At 33.3% G+C, this 27,819-nt stretch overlaps 2 protein-coding genes across 2 annotated transcripts; one reads left to right on the forward strand and one right to left on the reverse strand.

Annotated features, from left to right (window-relative positions):
* Positions 1-2,182: 2,182 nt before the first annotated feature.
* On the reverse strand, positions 2,183-4,249 carry LOC133308721 (polygalacturonase 1 beta-like protein 1). The gene is made up of 2 exons (XM_061509405.1): positions 4,202-4,249; positions 2,183-4,027 (listed from the first exon to the last, which is right to left on the reverse strand). The coding sequence occupies exons 1-2, from the start codon at positions 4,247-4,249 to the stop codon at positions 2,183-2,185; spliced, it is 1,893 nt and encodes a 630-aa protein (XP_061365389.1).
* A 16,130-nt stretch (positions 4,250-20,379) lies between these two features.
* Positions 20,380-27,263, forward strand: LOC133308711 (protein EXECUTER 2, chloroplastic-like). Its single transcript, XM_061509393.1, has 11 exons — positions 20,380-20,818; positions 21,065-21,181; positions 21,272-21,337; positions 22,227-22,333; positions 22,404-22,485; positions 22,891-23,577; positions 25,400-25,526; positions 25,596-25,765; positions 25,874-25,948; positions 26,543-26,635; positions 26,759-27,263. Exons 1-11 carry the CDS (start codon positions 20,528-20,530, stop codon positions 26,858-26,860), a joined length of 1,917 nt encoding a protein of 638 aa, XP_061365377.1. The 5' UTR covers positions 20,380-20,527; the 3' UTR covers positions 26,861-27,263.
* The last annotated feature ends 556 nt before the right edge of the window (positions 27,264-27,819 follow it).

The following is a 27,819-nucleotide window of genomic DNA, read 5'->3' on the forward strand; positions in this document are numbered from 1 at the left end:
TCAAAATATTGTACTCGTGCTAATGCTTCATTGCCCGACTTGTGAATAACTTAACATAAAAAGCTAAACTAAAATGAGTATATATTTGAAGGGTTTTATAATTCTCATTTAACATGAGAATTCAAATTTTTCTACACATCCTTCGATTTTCGTACTGACATGAGTCCTACATATAATTTTTTCTAACACATGGGTCCCACATGCTTTTTATCTCTACAACATGAGAATTGAATTCTCATTTAACATGAGAAAATCAAACCCCATATTTGAATGAGTAAAACGTGATTTTACTAATTTTCAAAAATAAGCATTAAAATACTCTCACGCAGCCCACAAACCTCAAAATAAGTTTGTTTTGGCATGTGATGAACGAGGAATAGAAGAGAATCACTGAGAAAACACAAATACGAGTTATGACACGTGGATCGACCTGCGACACGACACGAAAATTCGTGTTCGAGTTGATCCGTAAAAAAATTCGTATCGTGTTCGTGTCGACCTATATTTTTTTTAATTATTTTATTTTTTATTTTTTTTATTTTTTTATTTTTTAACCATTTTTTTTAATTTTTTTTTGTCAATTACCATTTTGACCACTATTTTGTGTGTTATTCGTGTCGTGTCAACCCGCAAAAAATTCGTGTCGTATCAATGTTGAAGATTTTGACACGAATAAAAATTTGTGTCATGTTAGTGTTCATGTATTCGTGTCGTGTCAAATTCGTGTCGTGTCAACCCGTTTTGACACCCTTAAAAGAAACAGCATACAACTTGTTGGGCTTCCTCCTTCAATGCTAAGCCCAAGTTCATTGAAGGGTTTCTTAAAAATCCTAAATCTTAAACTCTAGATTCCACCTCCTCTATATATTCATTAGTTATGGGTGGAGGCTAGGTTAGAGAGAAAAATTTGAGAGAAAATTATTTGAGAGATTTGAGAGCAAATCTTTAAGCTTTTGTATTTAAGAGATCTCTAGAGAGAGTTTGAGTGAAACATCTCTAGGGCAGTTTGATTATCACAATTGTTGGAAAGGTTGAGTTAATCATCACATTGGTGTATTTTGATTCTTTGTATCCATTATTTTCATAGTAGACGTTTGATCTGGACTAGGTCTCGTGGTTTTTACTTCTTCATTGGAGAAGGTTTTCTCACCTCCTTCTTCTCTTTTCTGTTTGCGTTTTTAATTTTTCCGTTGCGCTGCCCGACCTGATAAAATTCAGGCCAAAGTAATATTGTCGAGATCCAAGATCCACATCTTGTTATCTGAAGTCCGCAAAAAAATTGTTTAGCCGAGAGGGAACCGAATTCCCAATACAATTAAAGAGAGCCCGAAGTTAATTGAAGCACCTGTTTAAGATAAAATCTTGATTAAACGGTTACGCAGTATCTCAGATACGGTATAGACTATTCCAAAAGTGAAAAAGGGTTAATGGATGTGAGGTGGTAGGTCCCGATTGCTTAATTTCGCTCCCCTGCCTTTATCATACCACCAAGAGTCTACATCAACACACACCCCTATTATAAGCCTATTGATTGTGGCTGTGAACCTTTGCTGGTCCATTTCTTGGCTTGCACTTAAAGCTGCTGTGTTTGCATGCCGTTTATGCTCTCACTTTAGACCGCACAATCACTACACACCTGATTCCACAACATGCGCACTTCACCATCCCAAATATACTACTACAAACACATTCAGCCTACGATGAAGTGACTGACACATCAAATGAGGCATTGCACAAGCATAATGGCACTTGGCTCCCTCACCAAGGCATATACTGTACCGACATCACCATACTACCATCCCATCGTTTCTCTAATCTCACATTATAATTTTATGTAACACGATAAAAATATTTTTCAATACAATAAAAACACACAGTCAAAATAGACAGTTGCACAAGCATTTAAATTACTTTAAACGGAAATATATTTCTCATATTAGGTAAAATAATTTTTCCTCATATAATACATAAAAAAAATGAAATCCATTTTTTTATGTATTATATAATTATCTTGTGTAACATGGTAAATATATTTTCCTTCTTCAGAACACAAGAATTAAAAATATAAATAAAAATCACGAGTCATGACCATCCAATGATTTCAAACCTAAAAAAAACGACTCTAGCTGAATTATAAATAGTCAATTCAAAAACTCGAAAAATATAAAATGTTTGAATGTCTTCAATTGGCAGTGGTCCAGGTCATATCGTTCTGGAAAATCCAGTGACACACCTCAATTTTTCCAGGGCCAGACCCAAGTGCCAAGAAGGCCCCATGCTCTTTACCCCACGACGACGTGTCCAGGTGACAGATGGCAACCCCATGATTAATCTTTACCTTCGTTTCCACGTCAAGAATATCAGCTTCATAGACTCTCACTTCGGGGACAGAGTGACAATAATACAGTAGGTACGGGTACAAACTCTGATGACATGAAACCGATTTGGTCACTTTTCCACCGTCCATTGCATAAACCCTTCCAATCATCACGCTTGTGCCCCACCCATTCACATTCTCTGTGGCCCTAACCATAACATTCGCACCCAAAACCGATACAGCAAACTCTATCATCCCCTCCGCTGATCCAACGCACCGTTTCGTCTCGCCCCGGCTAGGTTCCCTCTCGCACTCTCCCAACGCGTTTACTATCACGCGCTCAATCGCCGAGCCCTCCCGCGCGTGAAACACTTCCTTCATCTCACGCATCCTCGACGAGGAGAATGGTAATTTCGACGAAATCGCCAGGGGCAAAAACGACCTCGCTGGCATTTTGTCCCTAATATCTGGCATCGTTACCACATTCCCTTCCTTCAGCATCGACTCTCTGAAATATTTACCCGGTTCAACCCATTTATTCACAGCTTTGCCACTGAATCCGCTGAAATTGTGGTATTCCGAAAACGATGCACCCTGCTTGGTATACTCTTTGAAAGCACGGCCCAACCCGTATGACTTGAACCCGAACGAGGTCCGACCCGACGACCCTTTTCCATATTCAGTGAAAGTGTCGTTCCCCACGTTGAAGGATTGGCCGTAGTTGGCGAACGTGGCGGCGCCGGAGTTAGATTTCGCGGCGTAGCTTTGGAACGAGTCGTCACCAACATTAGCGCGGTTCCGGTAACTGACGAACGAGTCGGTGCCGGCAACAGAGCCGGCGCCGTAGGTTTTGAAACTGGCTCGAGGGTTGTTACCGTTGAAGCTGTAAGACTTAAAGGAATCGTTGTTGGTTCCAGCACCCAACTCGCCGTAACTCGTGAACTGAGATTGCAAAATGTTGGAGCTATCGGCGTAGTTGTTGAAGTCGCTGGTTCCTCCACGAACGCGCTTGCCGTAGCTTGCAAAAGATTGGGTTCCAGAGTTGGTTTCGTTGCCGTAGCTGGAGAAAGAGAGCTTGTGGTTGTTGGCGGCGGAGTCATAGGTGGTGAAGCCGAGGTTGGGGACGTTGACCAGCTTGTCGTAGTTGTCGAAGTCGCCGGAGCCGGAGTTTGCGCCTGAACCGTAGCTCGTGAAGTTGGTGTTAGCGACATTGCCGTTTTCTGCATAGTTCTTGAACTCGCCACCGTGGCGGGTTGAGGTGGTGCTGTATTTTTTGAAGGAATCGTTGTTTGTGTTCAAACCATCTGAATAGTTCTTGAACGAGTCAACTCCGCCGACTCGGGAGGAGCCATAGTTTGCGAAGCGTTTGTTGGAATAGAGAGCGAAGTTAGCGTCACCTTTTGTCATGGTTGTGGTTGTGGTTGTGGTTGGGTTGTGAAGAGTGTCGTCGAAGGAGCAATAAAAGTTGGGTGTGGAACAGAGGGAATTGTGAAACTGTGGAGAGAAGGGTTTGTGTGTGATGAGGTTGTTGAGGATTGCATAGTGTTGTGGTGTGAGAGGGGAAGCTTTTGAGAGAAGGAAATGAGGGATTGGGTGCTTATTGGAAACGTGGGTGTTCCAGTACCGAATGAGAGAGGCTTTGGGGCTGAATGGGTTGATCTGTTTCGAGTAATGTTCTGTTTGATGGATTCCGTTGGTTGCTAGAGAAACCTGCATTTGTGTGTATATGGACAAAACATTAAACGACATATACAGATGTAATGTGAGACAAAGAAGTCATGCATTTGCAAATTGCAATGTAGTAAGATTATATATGCATTTTATATATAACAGATTGAAGTAAGAAAAAATGTGCTGGGTGACGTGTGTTGTGCTGATTCTTACATGGAAATATGAGAGTGATAAGAACAAGCAGATGAAGTGAATACTCATTTTGAGCTGTTGTGTGTGTTGTGTCCTCTTTGGAGAGATTGATATAAAAGAAAAAAAAACACAATGGGAGGGAGATTCGATCACTTGGCTCACCAAATATATGGTCTTCCCAGACATAATTTGCTTTTATGTGCACAAAGTGTTATGTCAATGACTGGGAACGTTCCTTTTCTCTCTCTCTTTTCTTTTGGCAGCATCTGAAGATATGTATGGGTATATTTATACGAGTAAGGATATTCTAACTGCCAAAAATTCTTAGTACTAACTTACTACCCATCACATTACCATTGGATCAAAGAGAGAGAATGTTAAAAAAAATTTAAAGAGAGAGAAAATATTAATCTAATGGTGATTAGATAGGTAGTAAGTTGGTAGTGAAAAATTTTGGTAGTTAAAATATCATTCCTCTATTTATATATAATAGCAGCTTTAACAATTGTGTATAAAATTAATATTTTATTTGCTTGTCTTTTCTCCCATTGCTCCTCAGTGAGTGAAATATGGCAAGATCGTGGCCTTGTTTTTGTTTAGGAAAAATTCGAGTTGACGAATGTTGCCCGAGCTATATATAGTGGACCACAAATGGTTCTAACGAAGTGAAATACATCGAGTTTATAATAATCAAATGGATGCTAAAAACGGAATCTGAGTTTTTGACATTATTCAATGGATTTGGTACGATTAACTAAGCATTTCCTATATATGGTTAAAACTCTGAACTTGGGTGCCGTAGATGCTTCCCTCTAACTTTAGCAATCCATTTATCGAGTAGTTGGCTTGCTTGTATTAAAAAATTGGTTTAAATACTTTTTTTTAACTGAGTTTAAATACTGACCCACTTTTATTTGGGTCAGTTTTAAACCTGACTTGTTTTAATAATAACTTATTAACTCAAAACTTGACCCACATCCATTATGTAAGAAAAAAAAATCACAATTATAGTTCTCTCTACTCTCTGTCACATTATTGCACTCCACCAAAGAGGATTTCCTATATGCTTCTAGACTTTTCTTGTGCTGATTCCTGAGCTTCTTGATTAATTTAAATCCATATGATATGATATGTTTGAATACCTGATTGATCTCATGTTTTGCTATAATGGTCTTTGTTATTGGTTATGGATTTAACTCTCTAATCCTTTCAACATCGCCTCCTTCATTTCATAACAAGCAGTAGATTTCCTTTCTCTTTATTCCTTCGTTTTTTATTTTATTTTAATGACTTTTACATCGTATTAGGTGCATGGTAACTAAGAATTTTCATAAATATCTCGAATAATAATCTTGAAGGCTCGCTGCTGATTGAGCTCAGCAAATTAGCAACTACTTCTTTATCCAATTTTTATTTGAGTCATTATGTGTTGAGTTACAATTATTACTTTAATGAAAAAAGTTTCTATACAACCATTCTACCTGTATAATATGTCGTTGCTTATCAATCTAATTCCTTTACATTTTCTATTTTCTTTGTAGTTGATAACTAAAATTACATATGTACAATCATATTAGCCAAGAGTTGCCTTAAACTAATTGATCTTTTCCTAATAATAATTGTATAATTTGGGTTTGAATTTATGAATTTTCTATCAGTAGACATTATGTAATTTTATAATATATCATTCTTAAAATTAGTGATTTGTCATCTTAAGATGGGAAGAGTGTTCTCTTATCCTTTATTTTTCATTAATTTTCACTAATTTTTCGTCACATGTGCAGGGGGCTTAAAATTACATTCCTTTATTTATTCAACAAATATTAAATTTATTATAAAATTTATATATTTTAAAACAAATAAATAATTAAATTACATGAGTTTTAAAAATAAATCAATAACTATAAAAAAATCAAATTAAAAACATGTTTTGAAACCAAGTCAAAAACGGGTCAGGTCGGATTTGACCCACTTCAGAAACCAAGTCAGGTCAGATCCGACCCGATTCTGAACTAGTTCAAAAAAATACAAACCAAGTCAGACCTAACTTGGATCAAATTAAATCGGGTCGGGTCGAAATACTTAATTTATAAAAATCAAGTTGGGTCGAGTCGGCGCAAAAACCTAACCCGACCTGACTCATGCACACCCCTAGCTTGCTCTGTTATGGTATAGTTACGTTTTATTATAACAGGTAATTTTAAATTTACTTTTAATATGATACAAAATACATAAATTTGAGTATTATCTATAATTTCATATAAAAAATATGATAGTTTAGATGTTCATAGATATTATATCATGTATAAAGCGGTGAGGATTGAACTCATAATCTTATGATTGTTGAAGCCTGATATCATATAAAGAACCATTTCAACGCAGAACCTTAATGTGTTGAATGAGGATCTTTTTAATGATTTATATTATCTCTAACATTATGTGGCAGGATCTTTTAACACAATTTGACACCAGTGTCAAATGTTAAACTTTTTAGTTTAACACAAATTCCTAATTGTTGATTCATGCCAATCGACAATTATAATTTTTTGGGTCACACTTATTAATTATTTAGTAATTTCCAATAAATTATAATTGTCGATTGACAAAAAGTAACGGTTAGAATTTGGTGTCAAATAAAAAAGTTTGATATTAGTATTAAAGGATCTTATCCCTTATATCATTTTAACCCTTAAAAATATAACTTTAATCATTCATTCAGTTATACTTACAACATATTAAGAACCTATAAATAAAAGCATGTACAAAGACATATGTATAAAACTGGAATAAGATTATAATACATTACTCTCATCTGTTTTTTTTTTTTTCACTTGCGTGATTCCTCTCAAAGTAATTGAGTATATGCAAAAGGTAAAAAGGCAAAAAAAATTGACAAATGGGAAGAAGAAATTGACAAATAATTTTCTTCAAAGCAAGATTTTTCACACTCAAAGATCATTTTAACAGCTATGGAAAAAGGTTAGTAATCCAATTCTTAACGTTATATATGAAAAATCATGAATTTTGACGATCACATTCATGTTCTTCTCTTTGCATTAAATCCTGGATCATTAATTTTGTTCTTCAATTTTATGAAATTATTGATATTTGATTGCTTTGTAGTAGCAGTTTCTTAAACACATACTATTTTATCATGATTGACGTTTGTTTTTACCAGCAATCTTAAGATAATTTTGCATAATTTATCGGTTTATAAAAGTACATTTTCTCATTGGGAGATATAATTTTCTAAGAGTTAATATTTTTTTTGTCCTCAGCAAATCTCACGATTGCTGTTTTAGTCCCTAACAAATAAAAAAGTTATTTGTGGTCCCTAAAAAATTCAAAATGAACTCATTTAGTTGAAATCGTTATCTCTCATAAATTCAAAAAAGATCTATATTAGCCGCTCAAAAAGATTCAAATAAATCTACTTTGAATTTTTTAAAAATCATAAATAACTTTTTTATTTACTAAGGACTAATACACACATCATAAAATTTGGTGAGGTATGTACTCATTTTCTAACAATGGTTAAGTTAATAAATGTTGTTGTACCAATTAAGTAAAAAAAAACTCGGTTGCGCGTGCATTGGCTATACCCACCACGGGTCTCGATTCACACGCAACTGACAAGCCGTTAATATATAAGGTCTTCCAATCTGATACTTGCTTCGGTCAAAGAGAGGCCTTGGTAACAATTTATTTTAATCCGCACGATGATTGTATATATGATATGTGGCAGATCTAACTACCGGAGTGGCTATTATATTATATATGATGGGATACAACCTAAATATATTGTTTGGGATAAAAATATATATACTAAAGTATTGATTATTTTTGTAATAGATGACCGTTTAATTACATTTTTTATATCTATTTAAGACCAATTGACCATAAGTCAATTTTTAAAAAGTATTCATTGATATTTGATGCATATAATAAGCTATTTGAAATAGTTATCAATCAGAATAGATGCAGACCTTGAATGACCATTTACAAAAATCATAAAACTTCTATTTTATGAGTCAGATTTTTTTGTAATAATAAGTAAAAAAAAAAATGTTTGCCATTTCAAATAATATAAAGTTATATCATTTTAAGAGAGATAGACACAAAATAATATTTTTTTATTTAAAATTTAAATTAAAAAAAACTACTCACTTTCTCTCTCTTGATTTTCATTCCTTGTGTCTATCTCTTTATTAAAATGACATAATTTATGTCATTTAAAATGACAAACATCAAACATAAAAAAAAATTATAAATCAAGCAGTTTCTAAAAGATTGTATCATTTCAAACAAGATTCTTGAACCAGTCTTGGTCATTTTTAAGTTTGATGCTTCATATTATTAAAAAAAAAAAACTTTATGAGTAGAATATATTAAATCATTATAAATAATAAAAAAATTTGTAAAGTATCAATGAAATAAGTCTTGCACACTCTCCGTGTTAAATAGTTTATTCTAAAATTCGAATTTAACTGTGTGACATTGAATAATATAATATTATCATGATAGTATTACATATCATATTTAAAATAAATTGAGGCATTTAATCAAATGATTACCATTTACGTATATGTTGAAACTAGGTATGATATATTAAAATAAAATATTAAGTTTTTAATTTTACAAAAATTTAATTTTGATGCATTATCAATGTAAAAACAATATAAAAATTGCAACGATAGCGTTTGGACAGCCCCCAAGCAAGGGTGAGTTAAGTTGAACTGTGATGGAGCTTCTTCTAGTGGCATGAAAAAAGTTAGTTGTGATGGTATATTAAGAGATCACAATGGATCCTTTTTGGGAAGCTTCTATTGTAATTTAGGTTCTTGCAATCCTCTTGATGCAGAATTATGGGGATTACTGAAAGGTTTGGAACTGCTTTGGGGAACATGATTAAAAAGAATAGAGCTAGAATGTGATTCTAGCCAAGCCATCCAGATGTTAAAAGAGCAGCATGAAGATCCTAGGGACTCTCAAGTCACTAGCAGATTGAGATTATGGTTAAAAACAGATTGGACTATTCATCTTGTTCATACCAAGAGAGAAAATAACAAATGTGCTAATTGGTTAGCTAAAGCTGGGCAGACTAATAATCTACATTTCAAGATTTTTAAAGATCTTCCTCCTCAGTTGATGGAACTTATAGTTGCTGATGCTAGAAATATGTCTAGCTTGTTAGTTTTTGATTTGTAATTTCTTTCTGATTCTGGGGCTTAGCCACTCTTTATTTAAAAAAAAAAAAAAATTGCATTTAATAATGTGTTGCCACTTCATTTATGATCTTGACATCTGATGCAATTATTCAATGGTCAAACTTACTAAATGAGTAATCAATATAAGATCGAATAATTGTGTAAGATTAAAATTACTTTATGTACCGGAAAAAAATTACTTTTTTTTTAATTCAATCGAATGGTGTACAACTATTGTATGAAAGGCGTTGAGGTGAGGCCATAACACAAATCCATATCATGGGTGAGCATGCTCATTTTGCAATCCCAACACCATTCTGGCCCAGAACAAAGGATTGAACGCATGTCTCTCCCTGAGAGACTTAGCATAATTCCATTGCACCACCTTATTCAGGTACTTTATCAGAATATTTTAGGTCTACTATTTTTTAGATAGTGTTTACTCGAAATTTTGTCTAACATTCAAAGTCAATTCATGTTATTAATCTAAGAAGGAAATTTCTTCCTCTCAAAACTCTCATGTAATTTGAGTATGTGTTAACATCAAATGCTTGTGTCCAAAAATAAAAATAAAAATTAACAGGAATAAATTGAAATGCAAATGATAGAAAGTGTTTATGCACAAAAGCAAATTATAGCAAGGAAATAAAAAGAAATCACGTTTGGTCAAAATGCGCAAGAATAAAATTAAAAATGAAAACAAATGGGAGTAAATAAATAAGAGTTCGATGTTTATCATATTATAAGAGATAAAATTATCTTTTGTATATACATAAAAGTATATGAGGTCTATCTGAGGTCATATCTTACACACTTTTATATGTGTACAGAAAATAATTTTATCTCTTATAATATGTGATATATTAAACTCATAAATAAATTGCAATAAGTAGATGGCAATCCCCCTGCATTCCACCCTCTTTGAGTATTTATAGACAATATTTGTGTTAAGTAATTGCTAGACTCTACGGTGTGTTTGGTACAAGAGAAATTTTTTGGTGACCGGGAATCATGATTAATGGGAATCCAGTAGAAATTGAGTTTACTTGGAATCTTACGAAAGAGGTGTTTGGTTCGCCAAAATATTACCGGGAATATTGAGTAAAAATTACTGGTTCCATATTTGGTTTAGAACGAAATATGACTTGGAATATGAGGTTATTTTACAAAAATAACCCCAAACTATTTTTACTTTTGTAATTGATAGATTGGGTCTAGATTTTTATGTGTATTGGGATATTTTTGTCTCAAAATTTATTGTTGTGCTTTCCCTTTACTTGGTATTCTGATTGGTATTCTGAATTACCATATTATTTTTGGTAATCTGAATAGTGACTTTTCTTTATAAATCAAATTACAGGTAATCCTTGGATATCCGGGAATCATAATTTATTCATTCTACCAAACGTGATAATTATATTTACCAAAAAAGGATTACCAGTAATCCTCTTCAAAAACCTGAAACAAACACCCCCTAATGTAAAGCAAGATTCCATGCTATTCTGTGCCAATCGAAGTGAACTTTATCGTCACATACGTTAGTTGTTGAAATCTATTACTCGGTTTCTCTAATTAATTACTCATGCCATTGTCTTGTGTTTTTGGACGATGTGTTTGTTAGGATTATTTGTGCAATATGTTCATATCTCCTTTTTTTAATATACTTTTGTAAATATGCATTCCTAGTACATATCCTTTTGTATTGTTATTGTCCTTTCACTGCTGATAGTTGGCTTTCTTGTCTGAGTTGAGTGCAGAGAGAAGCAGTCTAACTCTAGGAGTTTGGTAGATGAATTTTTTTTTTATTCGAGAATATCTCAATTTTTAAAATATGAATTTTACATTCAGTTTATGATAATATCTAAAAATTAAATTTTTTTAAAAATTCAATTTTTCTAGAATCCCCAAGAATCCCGCGTACCAAACGGGCCCTTAGGGCGTTTGGTATGCGGTATTCTCCAGGATTTTCGGGAAACTGAATTTTTTAAAATTTTATATTTTGGATACTATCGTAAACTAAATGTAAAAATCATATTTTTGAAAATCGAAATTTCTAGACAAAAAAAAAAAAAATTCTCATGTACCAAAAGGCTGTTAATTTCTTATGAATTTAAAATCATAAGCTTTAATCCACGGATTCCCAGCTTTAATTCACGAATTCCCACAAGTTCAGGTTAAAGGGTGTTCCATATTGGTTGCACTAACGCCTCACCTGCTTAGAAGAGTTCTATGTAGGGAATCAGGTATACTTTTTCCTATTTGAGGGTCCTGGTTAGGCATTATGTTGTTTCTACTGAAAATAAGTCACATTGCTCTAAATCATTTCTGTGGATTCTCATCTTTAAGTTCTGTCTGCCTTTGCAATTTGCATATTATTAGAGCTTTATACTTTAAGAAAGTTGAGATCGTATAATATGGGAAAAATATTTGTTCTTTTAAATAACTTATGTCATTTCATTCTCATAAATAGTTGAGACTCGTATATTTATTTTTTTTGTCCACTCTCTCCTCTTTGTCTATCTTTTTCTTTCTCTTGAGATAACATAACTTTACATCCTTTAAAATGACACATATTTTTCCCATAATATATACCTCAAATAGAGCAATTGAAAATAAGTTAATTTCTAACTTAATGTGGCCTGCCTTGCGCTCACAATTTTATTGTGAATGCATTGATGAGAGGCTTCAGCTGAATGTAAAATGTCTTCTGTGCTGATGTGCAATTGTCCTGGGTGATTTAATAACTGTAAACGGAATTGAAAATTCTATGAATTCTATGTTAATTTTTTTTTCTTTTTCCTACTTTTTATTTCTTTCTTCGGGTACGATTTACTTTTAATGATTTTTTTTTGGAAAAGATGGGGTTGACAAGGAAATGAATTATGCATTTTTAAGATTTCTCTTTTACTATAGGCTAAACACTTCTCAGGGTCATTATTATGCTGTATTTTATTATATATTTTTTTATATTATTTATTGGTTAATCGATTATTTGATTAATCCGATTCGAGCTGTGTAAAATCAAGGCGGCAAACTCTCTCTATCAAATTTTAACACTACTTTAGTGATTGTCATATTATGCTCTATGTTTATGCGTGTTATAATCCATGTAGACTTTGTTGCTTGAGACTTTATTTCATGTGGCTCTAGTATTATTCTTTTTTGTGGAATACATTTATTATGTTATATAAAATAATTTTATCTCAAATATACATAAAAGTGGGTGAGATCTGCTTTTTTCTTCCTCTATTTTCTCTTTAATAAGTCTCATTCACCTTTTGTGTATGCATAATAAAATAACATGCAAAATATATTTCCCTTTTGGTTTACTTTTTTTTTTTAATATAATGTAGGACTGAGATTTGAACCTAACCTACTATATATCCCAACCTCAACCCCTTTCTTTTTACTTCAAACATTTGAGCAGGCTTTTTTATAGCCCTGTCATCTTGATGTCTGCAACTTCTTTTGGAATAATTGTGTTCATAATTTTTGGTACATGAAATATTCCACTTGTTTGTTTTAAGAGCTATAATAAATAGAAAAATATTTTTGCAGTTGAGGCAGAAATATTTATCTGTCACATATTATATACTACCGGTAGTACATATTGTAAATTTGAAATAAACTATTTTTTCATGGGACCCACTCCTTATTTTGTGAGATTCACTCCTTATTTTGTGAGAGTGGCAGATAACATTTTTCTGCCACAACTTGCAGAAAATTAAACCCTTATAATAAGCTCTCCAAATGGAACATCAATTTTCGCCCATTCAGTTACATGGTGTAGAAACACTGCAAAATTTCTGGCCAAACATTTTTAGATAATGACTGGTGCCACCTAATTAGTAATGAGATTTGGGATTCAATACAAGACAACTGCAAATTTAAAGGAATGCTTACCTGGATAGAATTCTCATCGCATAGATGTTTGGTACACTCTGCTTCAAATTGGTGTGTTTATTTTACTAATAATATAGTTACCTTAGTTATATATGTTGTTCCTGTTATAAAATGGATATAAATATAAGAGAAAGTAGTAAAATTCCAAAGAGAAAAGAATATAGGCTGCCTCATTAAAAGGGAAACATAGAAGTGGGAAAGTGAAACATCTATAAATGTATTTCATAACACTTCCCTTTGGATGTTCACCTTTTATTATATGTTGATTTAGACTGCCTTATTAAAAACCTTTCCAAAAACAATCCAGTGGAATAAAAACTAGGTAAAGAAAACAAGAGTGCAGTGCATATAATCATCATTGTAGTCATATTGAATGACTTTGCCTTATTAAAAAAATTAAGCCGAAAATATTCATTGGAATAAAAATCGAACAAAAGAAAAAGAGTACAAATCATTATTCATAATATCTCCTCCTTAATTGAACAATATAGCTACTATTGGAGCTAATTAATCTTTCATCTTATGTACTCGCTGCATACCATGCCATACACCAACTTCTCAAAACTTGATGTTGGTGATGATTTGGTAAAAAGATCTGCAAGATTATTCATGGATTGAATCTGCTTAACATCAATTTGTCGACTTTCTTCGAGTTCACGAGTATAGAAAAAATTCAGAGAGATATGCTTAGTCCTATCACATTTCATATATCCTCCCCTAACTTGCGCAATACAAGCAACATTATCTTCATAAATTATAGTGGGAGAATCTATAATCGGTGTTAAACAACAAGAGTTATGAATGTGTTATAATAGATCTTAATCAAACACTTTCTCTTCCATCTTCATATAAAGCAATAATTTTAGAGTGATTGGAAGACGTGGCTACTAGTGTTTGCTTGGTAGAATGCCAAGAAATTGCAGTACCGTTATAACAAAATAAATAACCGGTTTGAGAACGAGTTTTATGTGGATCAGATTTATATCCAGCATCAGCATATCCAACTAAACCAGAAATAGTGGAACCTTTGGAATAATATAATCCCAAGTCGGTGGTTCTTCGGATATAATGAAAAATATGTTTAATTCCATTCCAGTTTCTTTGAGTTGGCTTAGAACTAAAACACACTAATAAATTTACCACAAAAGCGATACCTGGTCTTGTACTTTGTACCAAGTACATCCAAGCCCCAATTGCATTAAGATATGGTACTTTAAGACCAAGGATCTCTTCATCAGATTCTTTAGGTCGAAATAGATCCTTTAGGGGATCTAGAGATCTTACAACCATTGGGGTGCTTAATGGATGAGCCTTATCCATGTCAAAGTGTTTTAGTATTCTTTCAATATATGTTGATTGATGGACAATAATTCCATCCTCTTAATGCTAAAGTTCAAGACTAAGGCAAAGATTGGCTTTACTCAAATCTTTAACTTTAAACTCATTTTTCAAATATTCAACAATTTTTTCTAACTCTTCTGGAGTTCTAATTAAATTCATATCGTCGACATACACTGCTACAATAGCAAATCCGGTTTATGATTTCTTAATAAACACGCATGGGCAGATATGATCATTTTTGTACCCTTCCTTAATTAGGTAATTACTTAGACGTTGATACCACATGCGACCAGATTGCTTTAAACCATACAAAGATTTTTGCAACTTAATTGAGAATAAGTTGTGGGGAGTGCATGCATTAGGAATTTCGAAACCCTCAGGAACTTTCATATAAATATCACAGTCTAATGAGCCATATAGATATATCACACAACGTCCATAAGACGCATTTCCAGTCTTTCAGAGACTCCTAGGCAAATTAGAAAACGAAATATAATCATATCCATCACAGGTGAATATGTCTCATCATAATCAATCCCAGGTCTTTGAGAGAACCCTTGGGCAACGAGGCGAGCTTTATATCTCACAACCTCATTTTGCTCATTTCGTTTTCGGACAAATACTCATTTATATCCAACAGGCTTTACATTGTCAAGGATACGAATTATGGGCCCAAAACTTCTCATTTGGCTAAGGAAGCTAATCCAACCTTAATTGCTTTATCCTATTTAGGCTAATCCTGCCTTTGATGGCATTCAATTATAGATTGTGGCTCATAATCATCTGTCATAATTTTATGAGCAACTGAGAATGCAAAAACATCACCAATGATGATTTAATTGGTGTCCCAACTTTCATAATAATATGCAATGGAATTCTCAGTATTCCAGGGGTTAGAGTTCTTTGCATTGGTCTGTGCCTATTTGGGGGCAATAACCTCTTTAGGAGTAATCATAACATCAGACTCTGCTGGAGCATGTTCATGATTATTTCCCCTCATTTTCGAGGGACAACTTCTTTTGATCCTATCGGTCTACCATACTTCAATTGTAGTGATCTTGATTCATTTCAATGTGTCCTTCAGGAATTGCTATCCTAGCTAGAACATTTGCAGTTGGAATATGAAACTTTGTTACCTTAGAAGCATCATTAAATGCATCATAAAGTCTATTTGTCATATCCTGCAAATGAATTATATATTGTACCTCATTTTCACATTCACGAGTTCTTGGGTCTAATTGAGATAAATTTGTTGCATTCCAGGAGATATCCTCAACTAGTTTATCATGTTTTGGTGTATGATAGGTATGTGACCAGTGTTTGGTAATGCGCAACAATAACACACACTATTATTAACCACTTTCTTTTCATTTGCCAATTTCATTTGCTTATTTCCTTTATCATGATTTTGGCCTAGGGCGGTTAAATTTTCTACCACCCCTACGATGATAGGTTCTTTGGTTGTGATCATAGCTCTTAAAACGACTGGAATTTGTCATTGAATTAGCATATGCTTCAGGTGATGCTTTTGAACCCGCAGGCCTCAAGTCATAATTTTTCAACAATAACTTATTAGTTTGTTCAGTTGTCAAGAACACTGAGATTAACTCAGAATATGTGGCAAATTGGTGTTGCCTATATTGTTGTTGCAATATTAAATTAGAAGCGTGAAAGGCAGAGAAAGTTTTCTCTAGCAATTCTGCATCAGTTAGCATTTTACCGTATAACTCAAGTCGCGAGAATATTAAATAAAGCAAAATTGAAATCAGACATTGATTTAAAATCTTGCATCCTGAGATGCTGCCTGTCATACTGTGCTTGAGGAAGGATGACAGTCTTGGTATGTTCATACTCATACCTATCATTCAACCTCTTCCACAGGATCTGCGGGTCTCGAACAGATAAATATTGAGTCTACAGGCTCACATGCAAATGACGACGAATAAAATTCAGTGCATTTGCTTTATCCTTCTAATTAGAAGTTCCAGTTTTTGTAATAATATTCACGAGACCTTTCCCTTACAAATGCATTTCCATATCAAGGCACCAGGGCAAATAATTACTTCCACTCACTTCAAGGATGTGGAATTTGGGCTCTTCAATGTTTGCCATAATACTCCAACTACTACTTCAGGAGCAGAGATAATAAAAAAAAATGGGTAGAAGAAGATAAATTGAAATCGATAAGAAAGTACCAACATTGGAGATGAAAAATTTCTCTTCCCTTTGTGGATATAATAACAGTATGATATAGCAGAGACTATAGTGCAGAGGGAGAGAATAACAAAAGGAAGTGATTTTATGATAATGAGTATACAACGGTGCTTAGGTCTCTTATATGGTAGGGTAGAGGCTATCGTGCTGACAACTTGTTATAAAATGAAGAGTAAATACCATTTTTGGTCCCTAACAAAAAACACGGTCCCCACTTTAGTCCTTTACAAAAATAAATTAGTCAGTTAGTCCCTAACAAATTCAAAGTTGACCCATTTTAGTCCTTTTGAGGGACTAATATAGGTCTTTTTTGAATTTGCGAGGGACCACGATTTCAACTAAATGGGTCCACTTTGAATTTGTTAGGGACTAACTGACTAATTTATTTTTGTAAGGGACTAAAGTGGGGACCGTGTTTTTTGTTAGGGACTAAAAATGTATTTATTCTAAAATGAATATAAATATAAGAAAAAGTAGTAAAATTTCAAAGAGAAAAGAGTGTTTTGAAAATTTGATTACAGAAAACAATACAAAAAGCTCTTATTTATAGATTTTTTTTTTTTTTTTTTTACTATTTGCACAATAACCATGAATAGTAAAGCCTCCTCAGAATAGTAACCGTATGAACAATTCTGTATGAACAGTATCATATGAATAGTAACCTCACGAATTTTAACCCATATTCAAATGGTTACACTATTTATAATAGATAGGGATATATAGAAGTGAAGAAGTGAAACATCCATAAATGTTTTTGATAACAGTTCCATATTTATTATTAGTTTTATTTTAAAAAATTATTCTTCGGCATAATGTTATTTTATTACTCCTATGTGACTAACTTTTTTTTTTATATTAATATTACACCTCTGTCTTGTTGTCATTTAAAAAAATTTATTAAATCTTATCATTAGTACTATTTGTGAGCACTTACACTCTAACATTGTTTTAATTCATTTTGTTATTCATCTTTCAAAAAAGTTAATAACTTTTAATTAATATTTAACACTGGTTATTTTTATTAAATATAAATGTTTACTTCGCTATGCAATTTTCTTTTATCTATTCTATTACTAAAATAATTTTATTTTAGTAATTAGGGTGCAAAATTTTACAGCAACACATAGAAAGTCAGGATACACATACAGATCCTGATTTTTTTTTTAATACCAGAATCCGCATGCGAATTCTAATGTAAATATATTTGCTATAAAAAATTTCATCTGCTGTTGCTGCAGAAGTGACAAACCCTTTATTTTATACCTATATTGACACCGTAATATGTACATTGTCTATTTTTATTAATTGTACTATTCCATTTTCTTTTAAAATTAACATAAAGGTTATTCTGTATGTAGTATATTTTTTTTAAAATAATTTTTATTTTATTTCTGAAGGCAATTTTACTATATGTTATTACTTATTACCATAACATGATTAAAACTTTTCTCACACATTCATATTTTATCTTTTTTTTTATTAATTATATTATTCCGTTTTTTCTTTTAAAATAAACATGTATTTAATGAATGTTAATTTTCTTTTAAGATAATGATATTAACGAGTTAGACTCTAGAGGACGAAGTTAGGTATTAAGAAAACAGTTTGTTGATTTAATAAGTTACAGGATTAATTTGGAATAAAAGAATATTTAAAAGATGAATTAAAAAAAAAACTTACATAACAACTGATTGAAATTGTGTTTGCAGACGTTATTGGATTTTTTGTGTGGAATCAACGATTCCGAGGAATATTTGGTGAACAGGACGAAGATGATAGTCAAAGCTGGACAATCTTAGATATTTTTTATACTTATAATTACCAACTAAACACACAGTGTCATTGGGATAGTTTTCAATATCCTCAAATTCCATGAATGAAAAATCATTGATAGGAAGGTTGACATCGACACTCGGCGTCACAACAATTCTTAGCTTAAGTAAGCATGTACTCATGTTGCGTTGGCTTAAATTTTTCGAAATTAAGGCCAACACCACAATTCCGTATGACATACATTACACCCTATGCTAGTTGATCTTTTATCTTTAGGGAACCCCACACAGTCCCCTGAATTTTACCACCATGTTATTACAAAAAGGATGACATATAAGCAATGTTTAATAGTATAGGAATTAAAAAGACTAATCTACTGTTATCAAAAAAAAAAAAAAAGACTAATCTACACGACAAAAGTGCATAACAAAACTTATATATGTTCATCTATTAAAACCATCTCGACATTGTCTCCTATCTCAGGTCGATGAAACCCTAACTTTGATGCTCCATTACTCTTTAGATGGTGTTTGATCACAGATGAGGTCAAATCTCGTAGATATTTTAATAGATATCGAAACACAAAGTTTGATCAGCGAACAAATGGATCTATCCTATTTAATAAATAAGAATGAGTCAACCATGACCATGAGTTAGCCATGTCCTATTTAATAAAAATGAGTCAGTCATAAATCAGCAATATCCTATATAATAAATAAGAATAAGTCAACAATATGATATCTAATAAATATAAGGGAAATCATTTTCTTATGTAATAGGAGATAGTTTTCTCATGTTGTGAGACATCGAAATTCGTGCTATCTTTTTAGTTTTTCTTCTTTTTTAGTAAGTGGTGGGCCCCACCATTTATTGTGTCTATGACATGAGAGATGATATCTCATGTGACATGAGAAAAGAGAAGCCCTAAATATAATAGATAAATATGAGTCAAGCTCATATCATAAGCTCAACTTGGGAAGAAAAACTTCAGCTATAAATAAGATATTGTTGACACATTTTTATCTTTTGTATTTAATATTATGATACACAGAAGGATTTATACTATTATTTTTTATTAATTTATTATTAATATTATTACTAATTTTATTATTACTATTTTCTTAACCGGTTAAATGTGAAAACAAAAATGGTTAATGGGATTTAAAGTAGACACATGAAATTTTTGTCCTCTAATGACTTCTATCTTCTAGTAATAAAATTAAGATATAATATGGTTTGTTAGGATTTAATTTGATTTTAAATAAATAAGTTATTTTATTTCAATTTGTGTTTTTACTTTTTCATTTTATTTCCTTAACTTTACTTAAGTCACTCATTAGTAAATTTCTTTTGACTTAACTTTTACTAAAATATATATAAAATAATAAAATAAAAATCTAATTGATTCCATTTTTAATGAATTTTAAGCATAGAAAATATAATATTTGATTCGTAATTGTAATTAAGTTAAGGGAAAAATGTGTATCATTCTAAAGGAGGTAAAATTATGTTATTTTAAGTGAGAGAAAGAGATAAATAAAGGAGGAGAGAGAGAGTGGACAAAAAAATATAAAAGTGTAAGTCCTGCCTCTTTGTGAAAGTGAAAAGATATAAGTTGTGTGATTTAGAAGGAGAAACACTTTTTTCCTTAAATTAAATCAAATTATTTACAATTTCTGGAAAGCGAACCTTTGATAAGATCAGTGATCACCATATCATAATTATAAAAAAAAAAAATGCATAATCCACCAGATGGTCTAAATTGCTGATTTTTCTGTCACTGCCAACAGAAAACTTATCCAAGTCCCAACAGCCACAGGTCACACAGCAACTTGTATTGTATTCATCTTCAAATTCCACTTCCATTTCCATTGCATCTTCCTTCAAAAACCTCTGAGAAACACCAAACATGGTTGTGGTGGGTGTGTCCCAAGCCATCTCAAGCACCACCAGAACCCAACTCAGAACCCCATCTTGTTTCAATTCCCACCCTAAGAAACCACCAAGCTTCCTTCTGGGTTCGACCAACCCTCTTCAAACCACCATATCAATCTTCTCCAGAAGGAACCAAAGCCACCAACACCACTGTTGCCGCTGCACCGTCAATTCCAACGACACTTCTCTCAACTGGGATTGGAACCGATGGTGCCGCCATTTCTCTGAAATTGAACAGGCTGAGAGCTTCGCCTCTGTTCTCAAGGTACCCCTTTTTGCTCAAAACGCGCTTTCTTCTTATATAAAGGAAATTTTGTCAATAAAGTTATTATTTTTCAACCAAGTTTGCATTAAACAACTTTGGAGTAGTGTTTGTGAGAACTGATTAGTGGAATGCAATGGAAATTTTTTTAAGGGTGTGTGATGTTATTTTGTTTATTCCCAATAGGGTTAGGTGGTTTATATATGTAAATATTTCATACTTATATGGTTTGTACTCTATACCTATCAGTTTCAACTTGAAGATGCTATTGAAAATGAAGACTTTCAAGAAGCAGCTAAGTTGAAGAGGGCTATAGAAGAAGCAACATCCAAGGACAGTGTTGCTGAGATTATGTCTCAGTTGAAGGTCAGGGCAGATTTTGTCTGAATTAGTTAGTTTCTATTTTGCTGCTTATGGTTTGGTCAATGATAATCGCATGATTTGTTTGTGTTGCAGAATGCCATAGATGATGAACGCTACCATGATGCTTCAAGATTATGCAGATACACGGGAAGTGGACTGGTACTTTTCTTGGTTGCTACTTTATGCTCGCCATTATTCAAAGCATTCCTTTTGCAGTTTTTTATTCTCACATTTGAACCTTCATTATATATAGATTCCCCCCTAGAAGATGTATCTTCTTTCTTTTCTGTTCTTCTAATGTAATTGGTTGTGAAATCCCACAATAATAATTAAAAAAAATCACTCAGTTGAACACACAGAGTTCAACATGGCTCACCAAACTTGACTACGTCCATTGGAGAAAACAACTAAGTTATCCACTGCATAAAGCAACAGCTTACAATATTTATTTCTCACAATGTCTTTATCATAAACTCAAATGCCTCGTGCAAGTTACAACCTAAAACTCTCAGTCTGGAGTGAGGAGCGAATGGAGAGTTACAAGTGTGTTTCGATAAAAATTGGATGTGGAGGGGATGGCTGGTAACCCTCCAAAAACTTCTTCCTCACTCACTGATGAGTGATGACTATCCAACTAGTTGATTTTATGTATTAAAAAAAATGGTATTTTCAAATTTCGTTTTCATGGAGGAGTAAATAAGAGAGATATTTGGAAGAAAGCTTGAAATTGTCATCATTTAACATATTTATAAGTTATAACTAAGAAAAAAATTGATAGGTTATATAATAGGATAGTGACTCCAGATTAAAATGCTTTAAAAGAGATGGTGAACTAGATTGAGAAACAAGCATGTGTTAATAAACTTATGCAGTTGTCCGGGAATATGCTGAATACAGATGAGTCCATCTGGAAAATGAACTTGTAAATGGTATAAACAAAGCGATAGTTGTGACTTGTGTGTATTGATTGCGATGCTATTGGCCTCAGCTTGTGTTCGTGAATCATACTCCCTTAATGTCCATTGACCATTTTGATGTTTATGTGCAGGTGGGTTGGTGGGTAGGGTACTCAAAAGATTCGGATGACCCCTTTGGTAGAATAATACACATAAGTCCTGGTATGGGTAGATTTGTTGGCAAGAGTTACAGTCCAAGGTATGATCTTTCTAGTTTGTATTTTTCCCTATGGTCATTGTGGAGCACTGCTTATTTCTGTTTGCTACAGACAGTTGATCACAGCTTCTACTGGGACACCAATATTTGAAATTTTTGTCGTAAAAAATGGTGACGACACATATCATATGCAGGTATTATTCAAAACTTCCAACTAAATGATACTTGTTTGTTTGTGACTTCTAACACACTAGGGGAAAACAAAGTATTAGTTCAAATGTTGATTCATGGATCATGGATGGTTTTGAATTGTTTCAATCTGAAAGAAGAAACTCGTTATGATTCATGACCCACATATTTATCAAAAGAAACTTAATTTTGGGGTTCTAATGTAAATATTCAGAAAATAAACTGAATATAAAATGAGTTATGGAATTGGAAGATTTTTTGAGAAAGAATGTGAGCTTTTGTTGGAAGTTCATCATTTTTGGTTGGCATTTCTTTGCAGTGAGTCTCTTGTCCTTGATATCTTCCTGATTCTGAATAATTAATATTAGAAGTATTATGTAATGTTTATAATGTCATATTTGGCAACACAGGTAGTGTACTTGCGACGAGCTAAAGGTAATTCAGTGAGTAACCCTCAATCTATACCAGCTAAAAGCACATCCAAACCTGAGTTTGAGAATGCGTCTTCAGTTGAGACGCAGGAACATGAAGAGAAGGTTGAGAAAAATGATAATAAAAACAGTAATATCGAGGGAGCAACTGAGGAGGGCATTAAAAGTGTCCTAAATTTTCTTAAAGAAAAAATTCCAGGATTGAAAATCAAAGTTATGAACATCAATGTTGGAGAGGAAGCAGCTGAGGACAACGATTCTATTAAGCAATTGATGGAGGAAGATAGTAATAAAACAAGCTCCAGTGAGAGTCCTGAAGAGGAAGCTAATAATCTGGATGAACCTGATGGGGTCACTCTAGAAGGAGATAGTGATGCCTCAGAAGAAGATAAGGATTTGGATACGAAGCTTTTTATTGGTGGGGTTGTACACAGCAATGAAGATACTCCTGTCAAGGATGAATTTATTCGTCTTCCAGCTGAAATAAAGGATATGGAAAGGGATTCTTTCCTCTTTCATATTCCTAGGAGAAATCTTGATCATGATACGAGAGAAGATAAAGTTCCCAATATCAAAGTGGCAGCACTAGCAGCACAAGGAATCTCAGAACTCATGCCTCCTGATGTTGCTAAGGCATTTTGGAGTTCTGACAAAGTCTCTTCTAAGGTGAGATTGAGATAAGAGATATTTAATCGTTATTAAAATAAATAATTATGCATTTAATTCTTTTGTTCTGTTAAGTCATATACTAAGTGATAATTAAGAAACACCTGTTATGTTTATGATGATAATACTAAGGTAAAATTTTATTCATGAGAAAATCATGTTGACCGGAAAGATTTTTCTTTTTAAGAATTACACTAACCTCCCCCAGACACTCTCTATAGTTAAATTTTTGTGTTTAAATTTATTTCCCTGACACATACCCCCCTGAAAATTCAATTACACAGTATGTCTTTGTATAGTATGAAACTGGAGGATTGTTGTATAAATTTTGTAAACCTCAAGACAGGCTTTGCATAATTTACTTATTTTTTTATTGACTTTTGGTCTGCCATTTATAGATAAAAGTGTAGTACTGAATAGATAATTCTTCATTTACTGTTTATAGATATAATTTTCTAAATAAAATGCATAATGAATGCATAGGTTTTACTTTATTTTATCTGTAAGTTTTGCTTCAGAATTGTCTAATTTTACTATCTTAGTCACGATTGCCAACTGTATGTATACAAAATGGTTTTCCTTTCCTTGAAAGGATGGTGTTACAGAAATAAACCATTAATGTGGTCTTCACTAATATCTTAAGTTTTTGGATTGAATTGTGATAGAGACTTCCAGAACCAAAAAGACTAAACAACATCGAACAGTGAATATTGGTAGCTTTTAATATATGTATGGAATTACAAAGAGACATTACAGCCTAATGATAGTAAAACAGAGACAGCAATTATAGGGAAAGCAAAAATAACAGTGAACATGGAAAACGAAATACACAATGCAGAAAGGAAAATGATATTGTGAGACAATTGGAGAGGCCTCACTCTCTCCCAAGTTCCAATTCCATTCGAAGATTTCCGATGCCTTACACCCATGCACCCTACCCTATTTAACCAACCAGACGCTCCTCAACAGCCTCTCCAATTTGTTATCCACGTCAGCCACACCTTCTAACATAATCCCCTCTCTCAACAGATTGGGTGCTGACTCAGCCACTGATAATATTCCACTGTCTCGTTGCCTAGAATAAACCTTTGGGGTTCTATCAAATTGATTCTTTATATGGTATCAGAGCCTATATGCCTAAGTGATTATGAATTTGATCATCATTGTCTCCCATTCTATTAATAAATAATTAAATATTGCGAAATTTCTTAGTAGAAGTAGGTGGACCTGTGCATTGTCCACTCTTAAAACCCAATGGGCTCTTGTTTGAGGGAGCATGTTAGAAAAATATGAAACTATTAATGTGGCCTTCACCTATATAACGTAAGTTTTGAGTTGAATTGGTTCTGTACATATAGGGGTGGTAATTGTCGAAAGAGAGAATTATTTAGAGAAATTGAGTGGATGACACATTATCTGGTATTTATTGATTGATTTAAAATCAATTAGAGAGTAATCTCAGCTGAAAAAAAAATCTCTGACTAAATAATAAGTAATTGATTACTGTAATCCAAAACATCATCATCATTTATTTAGTTGGCTATATAGTTAACCACTAACTGTATGATCACTATCGACAACAACATTAATGTTGATTATCATAATGTAATCAATATAAATATAGTTGACTATATATTCTGTCCTAAATGCTAATACTGCTAATATTCTAATAGTAACATAATCTTGAATTCTGTTCCTGTGCATATCATCTTAAATTACTTGGAAAAGATGAGATTGTGGTCTCTGGTTGAAGTTCATAACTATCACTTGAAATACAGTGCTTTTCTTGTCAATGAACTGACTAATGCTTCTCTTGAATTAGGTTTCCAAAAGCATGCTTGAAATTGTCAAACTTGCTGTAAGTCAAGCACAGAAAAGTAGTAGATTATCTGAGGATACATATTTTAGCCGGATTACCAGTTCTAGAGGGGATTTTGATCCTTTTGATGGTGAGGTTGCATATCAATTTGGGCAAAGTATAGCTTAGATAATAATGAATTGTGCTGGTTAAAATGTAGGACTCTATGTTGGTGCATTTGGCCCTTATGGCATTGAAATAGTGCAATTGAGGCGAAAATTTGGACATTGGAATGATGTGGACAATGAAAACAACGCTTCAGATATGGAATTCTTTGAATATGTTGAGGCAGTGAAGTTGACTGGGGATCTTAATGTTCCTGCTGGCCAGGTTTGCACTTTTAATCTCGTGATCCTTCTTGTCATAATATATCATATACTTCTATTAAGTTTATATGTGAGGATGAAAGGAAAGCCAAATTTTATTTTCGGTTTGTAGGTGACATTCCGTGCTAAAATTGGCAAGGCCAATCGCAAGGGCAGCCGTGGGATGTATCCTGATGAAATAGGAGTGGTAAATGCACTATACAATTGGAAGCTTCTGCATGTGTGTGCGCGCGCTGTGCATTAATATGAGTGCATGCTTGTTTGCAAATTCCACTCCAAACGATCATGCTGGACCTGTTCCCAAACAGTCTTTTATGTTATAACCTCACTCTTGCTGTCCTGCTTAACTATCTGCCCCATTTAATTCTGATTTTTTGCCACTGCAGTAGCCCATTATTATATTGTATTGTTAAATACTTAAATCTCCTAACTTCTTTTAGTATTCAAATAAACGTGAACTTTAAATGTGAGAGAATTGCATTGCTTCTCTATATTATAATTTTAAGTTATTTCACTGGCTGGCCGTCAGTATCAACTGACGTCACCATTCAAAGTATAAAACAAATAATGATAAAGGTAACTCTGCCAATCAATTAAGCTTTTGCTTCAATTTAGTTGATTGCAGATACTTTTATATGTTTTCAGACCCATATATTTTTATTGGTTTGCATCTTTTCTTCTTTGCCTGAGTTTTCATTTTTGAGTTTTGTCATTTTGGTCACGTTAGATTTGTTCTGGAGACATGCAACTAATCTGAAATACTGCACTCATTTACTAACAGGTTGCAAGTTATAAAGGCCAGGGAAGAATAGCAGACTTTGGTTTTCGAAATCCAAAATGGGTTGATGGGGAACTGCTCCAACTTAATGGCAAGGTAAATCGTTGGTTAGATGTCTTGCATTTTTTTCAATGTACAAGCATGATTATTGATCTCTATCAGCAGACTTTTTCTGTTAGAGTTTCTGTTGAAATTTTTCTGTTCTGTTATCATATTTAGGGCATGGTACCATACATGAAAGGTGCAGATCTTGGGTTCCTTTATGTTGTGCCTGAGCAAAGTTTTCTTGTGCTATTCAACCGATTGAAACTACCAGAGTAAGCCACAAGACCCTACTCCTGTCTAATACCTTTCTTCTCTGACGCAAGGTGGGACATGAAGGATTCTGACACAAGAAATGCGAGTACTATGTTACCTTTTTTTATTTAGCGATAGTTTTACCAAAACGCAGGCACTTGAAATTTTTCTAGCCCCAATCCTTTCAGAAGTTAATTTTTTGTTGTTCCTTTACCCAATCTCTTTGCTATCATCATGTGTATATAAATTTTGCTGACTGACAAAATAGTGTGATAGGAACTCTAGAAGGACCTTAAGGGATCTTTTATGTGCATTATGGGCTATGGCTGTGTGTGCCACTGTGCCTCCTTTCTTGTTTGTCTAACTGCTTGAAAGGAAGCAATTAATAGTTAAATTTGATAATAAAGAGCTGCAGACCTGTGGTAATTTGTCCACAAATTTTGTTTTTTGTTTTTCACCCTGAAAAGGTGAGCTGTTGTGGAGCGCTAGGTCTATACCTACCAAGGGTAAAATATCTGAGTGTATGTGTGCTCAAAGTAGTAGTGGTATATGGACCAAAGCATAGAGAGTCATCGTAGGTGCTATCTCAGGTAAGACTGAGAGAGAGGAAATGTGTAAGGGCACGATGATTTTAGAATTCAGCAGAATAATAGCTCATGAAAACAATAGATGCAAGATGCTTTTTCAATGAGAGAAGATGGATTTATATAGGTGAGAGATATTCCCTAATGATATGAGAGTGAGAGCCTAATTGTGTTTGCCCATTATCTCACTGTTGTTAGTTAGGATGCACAGCACTATACGTACGTGGTGAGCTGTGCAAGGGGATGAGGGATCCTCTAGAGTGAGGTCTAAGTGCTCATTTTAGGGAGGCAATGGAGTGACTCCTTAATGTGCCTTTACAGGCTGGTCCATAAGAAAAGGAAATAATAATTACAAGTTTTATGCTTCTTATGCCCCCATAAAAAAGAATGAATATGGTT

The sequence above is a fragment of the Gastrolobium bilobum genome, unplaced genomic scaffold, assembly GCF_033153095.1.
Source record: "Gastrolobium bilobum isolate Gb01-03AN ecotype WA unplaced genomic scaffold, APGP_CSIRO_Gbil_v1 utg14120, whole genome shotgun sequence".
Taxonomy (NCBI): Eukaryota; Viridiplantae; Streptophyta; class Magnoliopsida; order Fabales; family Fabaceae; genus Gastrolobium; species Gastrolobium bilobum.

Excerpts from the sequence above, each read along its gene's own strand:
- LOC133308711 (XM_061509393.1), top strand. The coding sequence starts at position 20,528 with ATGGTTGTGGTGGGTGTGTCCCAAGCCATCTCAAGCACCACCAGAACC. Across the intron at positions 21,182-21,271 it reads AGATTATGTCTCAGTTGAAG|AATGCCATAGATGATGAACG; the intron begins GTCAGGGCAGAT and ends TTTGTGTTGCAG. Across the intron at positions 21,338-22,226 it reads GATACACGGGAAGTGGACTG|GTGGGTTGGTGGGTAGGGTA; the intron begins GTACTTTTCTTG and ends GTTTATGTGCAG.
- LOC133308721 (XM_061509405.1), bottom strand. The coding sequence starts at position 4,249 with ATGAGTATTCACTTCATCTGCTTGTTCTTATCACTCTCATATTTCCAT. Across the intron at positions 4,028-4,201 it reads TATCACTCTCATATTTCCAT|GTTTCTCTAGCAACCAACGG; the intron begins GTAAGAATCAGC and ends ACACAAATGCAG.